At 39.8% G+C, this 12,399-nt stretch overlaps 1 protein-coding gene across 13 annotated transcripts in view; it reads right to left on the bottom strand.

The window, feature by feature from the left end:
* The window catches only part of DMD (dystrophin), a 3,940,859-nt gene that overhangs the window by 479,200 nt on the left and 3,449,260 nt on the right, over positions 1–12,399 (bottom strand). For all 13 annotated transcript variants that reach the window (XM_073664716.1, XM_073664719.1, XM_073664714.1 and 10 more), the window contains one exon: positions 11,575–11,653. In XM_073664716.1, coding sequence (XP_073520817.1) covers positions 11,575–11,653 — 79 coding nt within the window. The remainder of the gene's footprint in view (positions 1–11,574; positions 11,654–12,399) is intronic.

Genomic DNA, 12,399 nt, shown 5'->3' with positions numbered 1-12,399 from the left:
TGAGCTTGTCTCATCTTTATGCCGTCACAGCGAGACACTGAGGAGCGCAAGCATGCCTGCGCTTCTGAGTGTCCGCGGGATGACAGGCTGGATGGCAGCGTTCTGCTGTGGTCCAGCCTGTCATCTCGATGTAGCAGAGCTGAAGCTGTCGTGGGAACCATGGAAAGGTAAGGATGAGGTTGCTTAATTATTTTACTTTTATTGCAGAAGACATTGGCTTCAGCTGGAATGGGCGTGACGGTAAGTATGGTTTAATTTAGAACAATAAAGAATTGTGTGTTTATTTCAATTAAAGGACTTTATTCTGGGTGTTGTGTTTTTTAAAATACTTTACTAGAAATTCATGGTGGTCATGTCTAATATTGGCGTGACCCCATGAATTTCGGGCTTAGGGCCAGCTGATAATGCCAAGCTGGCCTTAACCCCTTTATTACCCAGTGAGCCACTGCACCAGGGCCCTGGATGAGTTGGGTACAGCGCCAGAAGATGGCGCTTCTATGAAATAATGAAAAAAAAATTGATGTGGGGCTTCGCCCTATATTTGTGTCCAGTCAGGTACAGCAGGCAGGAACGGGCTGCTCCCAACCACCAGCTGCCTATTTGTACCTAGCCGGACACAACAATATAGGGAAGCCCTTTTTTTCTTAATTATTCCATGAATTTCATGAATTTAAAAAAAAAATACGTGGAGCTTCGCCCTATTTTTGTGTCCAGCCAGGTACAACTAGGCAGCTGGGGGCTGGAATCTGCAGCGCAGGGAGGCCCAAGCTTTCTGGGCCCCACCCGCTGCAAATTGCAGTCCGCAGCCGCCCCGGAAAATGGCGCGTTCATAGAAGCGCCATCTTCTGGCGCTGTACCCAACTCATCCAGGGCCCTGGTGCGGTGGCTCACTGGGTAATAAAGGGGTTAAGGCCAGCTTGGCATTATCAGCTGGCCCTAAGCCCGAAATTCATGGGGTCACGCCAATATTAGACATGACCACCATGAATTTCTAGTAAAGTATTTAAAAAAAACACAAACACCCAGAAAAAAGTCCTTTAATTGAAATAAACACACAATTCTTTATTGTTCTAAATTAAACCATACTTACCGCAACGCCCATTCCAGCTGAAGCCAATGATCTCCTGCAATAAAAGTAAAATAATAAAGCAACATCATCCTTACCTTTCCATGGCTCCCACGACAGCTTCAGCTCTGCTACATCGAGATGACAGGCTGGACCGCAGCAGAACGCTGCCATCCAGCCTGTCATCCCGCAGACACTGAGAAGCGCAGGCTTGCTTGCGCTACTCAGTGTCTGGCTGTGACGGCATCCAGATGAGCCGAGGTCATGTCCAATGAACTTGGCTCACCTCATGCACGTCACTGACAGCGTGGGAAAATTCTCACGCTGAAGCGCTGAGTGCAGGAGAATTTTCCCACGCTGTCAGTGACGTACATGAGGTGAGCCGAGTTCATTGTCGGCTCATCTGGATGCCGTCACAGTCAGACACTGAGGAGCGCAAGCATGCCTGCGCTTCTCAGTGTCTGCGGGATGACAGGCTGGATGGCAGCGTTCTGCTGCGGTCCAGCCTGTCATCTCGATGTAGCAGAGCTGAAGCTGTCCTGGGAACCATGGAAAGGTAAGGATGAGGTTGCTTTATTATTTTTCTTTTATTGCAGGAGATCTTTGGCTTCAGCTGGAATGGGCGTGATGGTAAGTATGGTTTAATTTAGAACAATAAAGAATTGTGTCTTTATTTCAATTAAAGGACTTTATTCTGGGTGTTTGTGTTTTTTTTTTAACTTTGACTATGGGGTTAGTAATGGGGGTGTCTTATAGACGCCTCTCCATTACTAACCTGGGCTTGATGTCAGCTGGCATTATAAGCTGACATCAACCCCAACCCTATTACCCCCTGCCACCGCACCAGGGCAGCGTGGAAGAGCGAGGCTAAGTGCCAGAATTGGCGCATCCTATGGATGCGCCATTTCTGGGGCGGCTGACGGCTGGTGTTTCTAGCCTGGGAGGGGGCCAATATTCATGGCACCCTTCCTGGGCTATTAATATCAGCCCCCAGCTGTCTGCCTAGCCTTTGCTAGCTATTAAATTAGGGGGGACCCCACGTCATTTTTTTTGGGGGGGTCCTCCATTTTAATAGCTAGTAAAGGCTAGGTATTCAGCTGGGGGCTGATATTAGTAGCCTGGGAAGCTCCGTGGGTATTACCCCCTTCCCAGGCTTCAAACATCTGCCCCAGCTGTCTGCTTAACCTCCGCTAGAGACTAAAATTACGGGGAACCCCACGCCAATTTTTTTTAATAATAAATCCTTTATTTTAATACTAAATGACAAGTACAGTAACCAACACTGTCACTGTACTTATTATATATGTGACTGAAATGTTTCTATCTATCTAATCTATGTGTGAAGCTCTATTCTGTCTGTTATAAATTGTCGGGTACAGATGCTGAATTGCCGGCCGGCTTTTTTAAAGAGACAGTGCATGAAAACACTAATATTTTTTTAAATAAATCCTTTGCAGTAAATGACAAGTACAGTAAGCAACACTGTCACAGTACTTCATATATATGTGACTGACATGTTTCTATCTATCTAATCTATGTGTGAAGCTCTATTCTGTCTGTTATAAATTGTCGGGTACCGCTGCTGAATTGCCGGCCGGCTTTTTTAAAGAGACAGTGCATGAAAACACTATTATATTTTTTAATAAATCCTTTACACTAAATGACAAGTACAGTAAGCAACACTGTCACTGTACTTCATATATATGTGACTGACATGTTTCTATCTATCTAATCTATGTGTGATGCTCTATTCCTTCATGTCTAAATTGTCGGGTACCGGTGTATGCCGCTGCTGAATTGCCGGCCGGCTTTTTTAAAGAAAGCGTCTTCTGAGCAGTTTGTCAGCTTTTGGACACCTTTGAAGGTGTTTTCTATGTGTTCCTATGTGTTTTTGTTTGCCTGTCATTGGTTTTAACGGTGTTCGACGGTGTTCTAAGGTGTTCGACGAACAGTTCGACGAACAGTTCCTCGAACATCCCGGTGTTCGACGAACCGAACCGAACCCGAACACTACGGGGGTGGCTCAACACTACTCAGCATAATGCTGATGGAGAGGAACCATGCACTCATAAATAGTGGATGGGACAGTACCTGGGCGTACAAGCAGTTTTACATTGTATGGGATGAGGACAATAAAAACAAAGTTTAATTTAGTTTGGTGTGAAATTAATTTTAAAGAAATATTATGGACAACACTGATTCACAATGTGCAGAATTTCAGACAAAGTTTTTGAATCTCTGTTAAAAACTTATAAACTGCCCCCCTGAGGCTTTGTATTATGCTTTTTACAGTGTATCCGTTTTTTGCACAATGCTCCTTTAACTTCATATTAATTTATCGGCTTACAATGGGTCATGACCAAGATTATAACACTTTACTGGCTCAATATCTGATTATTGATTAGCCTACTGTTGTTTTCTAAATGTTAACATCAGAATACGTATTCTGCATACAAAAAGAGGATTCTGGAATATTTCCAAATATATATTTTCTTATATTAGTGGGAAACACTCTTTACCTTACACTGAGTAAAATAATAAAATAGGAAATACTACATTAAAGGGGTTGACCAAGACTTTAAGTAATTACATAGTCTACTGGAAATGTTATATAATAATAAAAAACTAACATTATTCCCCTGTTAAATCCCCTTTTGAATAGGAAATACTACATTAAAGGGATTGACCAAGACTTTAAGTAATTACATAAACTACTGGAAATATTATATAATAATACAAAACTAACATTATTCCCCTGTTAAATCCCCTTTTGAGGTTGCTTCCAATGTTTATTTGCTTGTAGTGATGACATGCATGGTAGCATTTAAGCCCAACAATTAACTCCAATGGCCAAATCCCGGAATAGCATGTCATTTCTTCACAAAAAAAGACAAAAGGCAGTGAGACCACGAGGCATCAACTCTGGAGTAGCAGAGAATTTAGGGGAAATTATTTTTATTTGATACATTTCCTGCAGCTAGTCTGATATTTAACTCTAGAAAATCCCATTTTAAAAATTTGGGATGTTACTTCGATACTTAAGTAGCAATTTTGCACAGAAATGAAATCTTTTCATATCCCAATTCAAGGCCATAGATGCTATACATATTCATTGAAATAGTGGCTTACTACAGATTTATTGAAAGCAATAAATCTGGACTAGATGAAAATATGTTTTATTATAGGGAATAGAACAGCACAGATTGCAGATTTGACATTTTGTACACTAATCACATGGAAAAGTGTAGAGTGTAGCTAATCAGCGCACATAAAATGGAATATAGGTGAAGTTGTGTTACAGCTCAAAGATAACGTGAGAAAGGGAATAACGCTGGGCGTAATAAACAGGTGGCTGGGTGATAAAGGGCTGCAAACCCAATAACTATTCCTTTTCAATTTGTTGCTTTACTTTTACATCATGGTTATTTTAGCTATTTCAAAAACCAAGTGTATAAATGCCCTTATCATCATACAAGAACAACTCAAACTCTAAGAATTTGCAGATTTTATGCTGCCAGTTAGAAAGAAAAACGTGCGAATTTAGAAGGCAAATAAAAATCAATTGCTAAGGGACAATTTTCTTTACAATAATGTTCTTTCTTGCATATATAGAAGATTTCTCATTAGGTATTCTTCTATAAAGGGGGGCTACACTAAAATTTAGATAAAAAATATCAGTTTCAAAGAAAGGTTTGTGACTGTAGATGGTAAACCAAATTTAGGAAAATACAAGAAAAGCATCTGCAGCCTGCCACACATTGATCCCCCAAACATCAACCCAAAGTTTCGCAAGAGTGACTTAGAAACTTAAATGGTAATGCCCTGGAGTGGCCAAGTTGGACCTCAGTTCAATTGAAAATTTGTGACTGGACTTAAATAAAGCTTTTCTTTTTTTTTACAGTCCCTAAGCAACTTGACAGAACTTGAAAAGTTTTGCAAAAAAGAACGTTAAAACATTGCTGCTCACGTAGACTGCAGGATATAACTATTGTGGAGGGACTACTAAACACTGCCTTGATATAAATGCCAACACAAACACACACACACAGACGCAAATACACACACATAAATGCACACACACATAGCATAGCCTGTACACACATGCATACATATACATATACACATATATACAACGTCAATTACAAAAAAGCTTAGGATGCAGTATAAAATGTAAATAAAACAAGAATGCTATTATTCACAACAGAACATAGAACGCAATTCAGAAGTTAGAAGCTAGACTTTTTTCCATTTCATTTGAAAAAAATAACTAATTTAGAAATTGATGACAGCAAATAAATAAGAAATGTAGTACAGTGCCATGTCTGCCATTATGTAGCATCCCTTCATCTTTTTCCAAATGTCTCTTAATGTTTGGGAAGTGAGGAAACCAATTGCTGGTGCTTTGGGAGAGGAAGGTTGTCCCATTCTTGTTTAATGCGGGACTGTAGTTGCTCAATAGTCCTGGGTATTCTTTGCTGGATTTTTCATTTCATAATACGCCAAATGTTTTCTATTGGTGAAAGGTCTAGACTGTATGAAGCCATGTTATCAGCCAATCTCTTCTTCTGCAAAGACATGCTGTTAGGATGGATGCAGTATTTGGTTTAGCAATGTCTTGCTGCAATATGCAAGGCCTTTTCTGAAATAGTTGTTGTCTGGATTAGAGCACATGTTTTAAATCCTCTATATGATTCTGAGCATTTGAAGATAAGCAATCTCCCTGTGCCATAGGAACTAATGCAGCCCCATACTATCAGAGATGCAGACTTTTTAACTGTGTACCGAAACAAGCTGGCTGTTTTCTCTCCTCTTGAGTCTCTAGAACATGGTATCCACAGTTTCCTTAAAGAATTTCAAACGTTAATTAATCTGACCACAGAATAGTTTTCCATTTTGCCTCAGTCCATTTTAAATGGGCTTTGGCCGAGAGAAGATGGCAGCATTTCTGGATTCTGTTGATATATGGATTCTTCTTTGCATGATAGAATTCTAACTTTCATTTGTGGATTGCATAGCTAACTGTGTTCACAGACAATGATTTCTGGAAATATTCCTGAGCCCATGACTGAATCATGCCTAATTTTAATGCAGTGGCACCTGAGTGACCATAGGTCATGAGCATCCAATATCAACTGTCGGCCTTGTCCCTTGTACACATAAATTTCTCCAGAATCTCTGAAATTTGCAATAATATTATGTACTGTAGAGGGTGGGATATTCAAAATCTTTGCAATATTATGTTGAGAATATTTTTTCTGAAATTGGTCCACAATTTTTAGATACAATTGTTCACAGATTGGTAAACCTCTGACCATCTTTCTGAGAGACTCTGCCTCTCTAACATGCTCTTTTTATAAACAGTCATGTTTATCACTGCTGTGTCACGGTTTTGGTGACGCAACAGCGACCTCACCAGCGATGTCGCTATGTGTGACACTTTGCAACGATCAGGCCCCAGCTGTGAGGTCGCTGATCGCTGCAAAGTGTCCTGGACCATTTTTTGGTCATTGCTCTCCCGCTGGTCAGCAAACATCGCTGTGTGTGACCAGCGGGAGCAGCGATCCGGTTGGTAACTATGGTAAACATCGGGTTACTAGGGGCACACACGCGCCTAATAACCCGCTGTTTATCATGGATACGAGCCTGCTAAAGTGAGCGGTCACCTCCCGCTCACTGTAGCAGAGTGGTAACCATGATAAACAACGGGTTACTAGGAGCGCGTGTGCCTCTAGTAACCCGATGTTTACCATAGTTACCAGCCTGCTCCTGCTTCAGCAGGCTGGTAACCAGGAGCAGGACATCGTGGAAAGATTCTTTCTACGATGTCGCTGCTCCCCTGATCGTTGGTGAGCCTACCTGTTTGACAGCTCACCAGTGACCACATAGCGACGCAGCAACGATCCCTGACAGGTCGTATCGTTGTCGGGATCGTTGCAGCGTCGCTAAGTGTGACGGGGCCTTTAGTTGAAAATTACCCTCCTGCTGTTTTTTATTAGTGCTACTTACTTTTTCAGCCTTTTGTTAACTGTGTCCAAGCTTTTCTGAAATGTGTTGCTGCCATTAATTTCTAAACTAATAAATTTTTTCAAATGAAATGGAACTTTTAACTTCTGATATGTGTTCTTTGTTGTCTTCTGAATAAAATATGGAAATTAAAAATTTCCAAAACATTGCATTCTTGTCTTGGGTTTAGTGTCCCAACATTTTCGGAATTGTGGTTATAAATATAGACACATATACACCCACACAAAAATACACACACACATATGTATGAATATGCATATATTCAAGCCATGTCGAGTCTGTTGGGCCACACCATTTGGAAGAATATGTTTACTATTTCTGAAAATACAAAAAGGAGGTCATGAGCAAGATTGCTTTATATGTAGTAGAAGAAATTATGCACTAACTAAATGCAAAACTACCTATGATATATTGTAAAGTTATTTAAACAAATGAAATAGTTGTGGGCCCAAAACTCATCCTGCAATATACATGACTGCTTGGATGAGCAATTTCACTGGTAGAGAAAAAATCTTAAACTACTTCAAAGACATTTCTGTGGCCAGATCTCCTATCAGAATTTCCTAGAAGTAGAAATGGTGAAGGTCAACATTCTTGAAAGTCTTTACTTAACTTTTGCTTTAGGACTCTGTACCTGCACATATAATTAGTTTGTCCACTGATCCCACTGAAATTAAGAAGGTTTCCCAATTATAAGTTAAAGTGTATGGCCAGCTTAGCTAATAAATGCTTGTGGTTGAGAGCATTATAAGTGGAACATTTACCAAATTCCAAGCATTACTTTAGCTGCCATGGTAAGTTTTTCCACAGTAGAGTGCGGCATGTACATTTATTTCTTTAAATTAGCTCTTTAGTACATTAAATAAAGTTGTAAAGTTTTATGGATCAGCAATGCAAAACAAAACTGCAGTATGGTCCTCAGGTACAAAACCTATGTAAACTATTGACAGCTTGAGAAGAGAAGGTTCATCAGAAATTTAATGAGGTGAACGAAGGGCATAAAAACTGAAGGTTAAAACAATTAGCATGGCTGGTCACCTAAATTAATAGCAGAAACGGTAAGATTGCCAGCATTTAATTGACACTTCTACATCCTGGTTTTAACATGAACAAGACCCATTTAAATATGTAAGTGAGTACAATTGATCACAATGGTAAAAGAGACAAAACTGCGCCAAATTACTGCTGATAAGAACAATACGTCCCATTAGGAGCTTTTGAAAGAGAAATAACAGCTTACACATTTTATTTTACATTTTAATGACAGTACATTTACTATTGATAGGGTCAGAAGTTATAATACGCTCCTGCAAGCAATCAGAGAAGGTCATTCATGAGAGCGTTGCATTGTAAATATTCTGATCCACTCATTCTTACAGGAATATACATGAAGAAGTGTGAAAATTGAATGTCAAGGAGCATGGATGCCAAAATGTATAGGTGCATTTATTTCTCAAGATTTAACATGGCTACATCGATTTATGAACTGTTATGAAAGCTAATCGATTTTATATCACAAGAAGTTTTCCAGGATACAACATTGCTGGGTTATCCTTAAGATGAAGGATATGAACAGGGCATTTGCAGGATATGTGATAAATGACTGATTACTGGGGCTCTCTGCTGGACCCTCTCAATCAAGGTCCCTCGATCACTAGAACTGGAGTCCAGAACTCTTTGTTTTGACATACTGCCCCCTTTCTGCAGGAAAGATGAGCTAGAATTGAGCAATGGTTGAACATGCACTCAGCATCTCCATTTAAAGCCTATGAGGGTGTACTAAGCTTTCTATATCAGCCTGAAAGACTGCACAGAAATGATATACTGTAGTGTATGCTGATGATCATTGCATTCCTCACTGACTGTAGTGCTAGGAGATGGGGGTCCCCTGTTCAAGTGTTCACAGCCATGGAGGTCTCAGTACACAGACATATATCACTTATCTTGTGGTGTGGGAAAACTTCCTTAAAGTAAATTGACAGCATCTTGCCATTATACACTAGACTGTGTTGCTAATTAGATTACGGCTCTGTATAAACTAAACTCAAAAGTGAACTCACTAAATGGACTTTGGTGAGGCAAGAAAATATATTTACTGTTTTCTTTAGGATTCAATGCTGAAAAAAACTATTTGCTGAAGAAAAGTTATTCATCTCTGTTGAATAATCCAATGAGTACACAAAGCATAGGCTTCCCTACTCTTTTTTTCTAATGGTATCTATGATGGCTTATCCATTGGATAGACAATCAACGGGTAGTGTCTTCATACTCCTGAACCAATGTTGTTCAGGACAATGTAAGGGTCATTTTGTCTTAACATTGTGGTTATTGTACTACAGCCCTGTCCGTGCGGGGCAAGTACTGCAGCTTAGTGTCACCCAGGTGAAGATGGCGGAGCTGCAGCACCGGCCATAGCTGTATGAGTAAGAGCATAGCTATGTCAGATGCTATGGTTTATCTCCAGTAAACAAAAGGGAGTCTCACGTTGATTATCCTAATGATAAGACAAATCATTTATTGTGTATTCCACAAAATGCTAGAAACGAGTTATGTCATCAAAAAGTATCCTTATAATTCAGTACCCCATGGTGACGTCCCCAAAAACTTGAATTGAGAGGAATGGTGGCTCAGTGGTTAGCACTGCAGCCTTGCAGCACTGGGGTCCTGGGTTCAAATCCCACCAAGGACAACATCTACAAGGAGTTTGCGTGTTTTTGTGGGTTTCCTCTTGGTTCTCCGGTTTCCTCCCACACTCCAAAGACATACTGATAGGGAATCTAGATTGTGAGCCCCAATGGGGACCACGGTGATAACGTCTGTAAAGTGCTGCGGAATTAATGGCGCTATAAAAGTGAGTAAAATAAATAAATAAATAAAGCCTTCCTGTATAGTTCTTTAATTTGAACCTCCAAATTCCCAACTCCAGTCTTCAAGGCCCACCAACAGGGCATGTTTTCAGGATTTCCTTAGTACTGCACAGATGATAGAATTATTGCCTGTGCAGGTGATGGAATTATTGCCTGTGCTATACTAAGGAAATCCTGAAAACATGACCTGCTGGTGGGCCTTGAGGACTGGAGTTGGGGAACCCTGCTCTAGAGGACTGGTGCAAAGGGACTAATAGTTTCAGAAAATGAGGTTTGTTTATTTTACAATGAAAATGAAAGACATTTAAGTCACGTGTTGCCTCCTCAAAGTTATGGGTCTCTATCTTTAACCATGGTTTTCTCATCATTTTCATCATCAATGGAAAAAATTGCAAAGTGATTGAAAAACCAGCAACTTTGCAATTTACCTTTTATTAAAAATCCTCTCCTTTCTAAATCAGTTGTTGCTGTTTTCCTAGGCAAGGAGCACAGCGCTGACAAGCACTTTGCTATAGACCCCGCAAGTGCTACTCGGAAGCTGGTTGGATCGCTGGATCTGGCTAGCTTCAGTGTCACCAGTCAGCGTGCAGGTCGGGTCAGTGGAATATCAATGTTGCTAATCTGAACAGTTAACCTTTTGAGAACACACCACCCCCACCCTCCATCCCTGTCAAGGAAAAAACTATGAGGGAGATAGGGAGGTAGTGAAGGGAGCAGTTCACTCCTGTTAAACATGAAAATAAAATTTTGAATGAGAATATTAATAGTTTACTTCGACAAAATGAGCCTTAGTCATGTAATGGATGTCATTAAGTGCACCGCTCATGACAAGAGAGACCTCTGATAATTGCAATCATAATCTCGATGCTAAAAAATGTATCTTCTCATTTGCGGACTACAAAAAAGGGGACAATTGCATATTTGTTTTTCTACTGATCATTCAGGGCCTGTAAACTCTTTAGCAACTGCAGAACAAGCTATGTTTATGCATTTTTTTTGAAACTATCAAATTCTTAGCTTCACCTAAAGCAATCAAATTTGAATTATGGTTGTGTTTTCTACAGAAAATAATAATCCACTAAATTCCCAATTCACCATACTTTTATATCTGGCTGGTGTGAGCAGTGGCCCTCGGAGTATATAGCAGCACTGTAAGCAGCTGGGAACCTGTTTCAGATAGGCACCACTTAACCACAGCATGTTGATTACTCCTACATTACGTGAGACCTGGATGAGGGTGGTAAGTATATTGTTATACTCTTATAATACTGCAAGATATAAAAACATAATACAAGTATAGTAAAAATACTACAAGATGCTGAAGATTATCATTAATTATTGGATTATAGCAGATTTATGTCAAGATTGTGATAGCTTCCTCAAGGAGCCCTAAATTTCCATCTCTCAGCTATGTATGTTTCCTGGTACTCTCAGATGGTCATTTAGGAGCTCTACTCAACCTTCACCACTCAGCATTTTTATCTGAAAGGTGCAGACTTCATATTTTTGGAGGACAGGCTCTATAATGTGATGTCTGGGATATTTCACCACGTGAAATGGGACAGTTGACTCATCCACAAAGCATGCAGGTTAATTAACAGAAGTTAAAATGCTTACTGGAAAGGAAATGCTGAGACGTGGGGCCAAAATCCCTGTGGGCTTCATGCAATTGTCTGATGCGCTCATCAATGGACACCTAGGAGGGAAGGAATAAGAAGAAGAGATTATTTCAACATGTAATGATGAGTGGCAATTAGGGAAGCAAGATATTATTGCTCTGTGAGCCTTAGGGTCTCAGGCAATGAAATGCTGTGTCAGGAGTCTTAAACTCTAAAGAAAATGCCTTTTTCTTTTATTATTGTTTGCAATACACTGCCTCGTTTAAACTTGGGGACAATTGAAACCACTAGAAAACAAATTGCTATTTTTCTATAAGCCATTAAACCAAAAACCATATGTCAGCCCTTTATGACCTAAGGCTACCACATTAAGTGGTAAAGGTAAAATCTTGCTTACTCAGCCTAAGTTCCTAAGTGTGTGATCCTGTTGTATAAACCTATATTGCTATAATTTGTTTTTATCTTTAAATCACCAGGTCATAAAAATAAGAGGCAAGGAAGCAATTGATGCTGTATGGGGATAGTTCTAGTGATAGACGCTATGTCAAAGCGGGGCTAACAGCTTGAGTCTAATTTATTACAACATCAGACAAGGGCAGACATTTTTATGGAAAAGGGACACATAAACCACTAATCTTAAATAATCTTTGTGCAAATTGTACAATGCAAAGAGAGAAGGTGAATGCACAGATAAAAACTGCTGCTAGAGGGTCATGTGGTCTCTTTCGAGTATGCACAGTATCTCTTAAAGGCTAATGCAAAAGATAATTAAAATATTTCTTCAGTAATATTACTTTGTATTAGTTTATTACATGTTTAGTTG

Source organism: Phyllobates terribilis, unplaced genomic scaffold, assembly GCF_046119375.1.
Source record: "Phyllobates terribilis strain yellow unplaced genomic scaffold, ASM4611937v1 Scaffold_2__4_contigs__length_985480577, whole genome shotgun sequence".
NCBI lineage: Eukaryota > Metazoa > Chordata > Amphibia > Anura > Dendrobatidae > Phyllobates > Phyllobates terribilis.
This window is presented reverse-complemented; position numbering and strand designations above follow the sequence as displayed.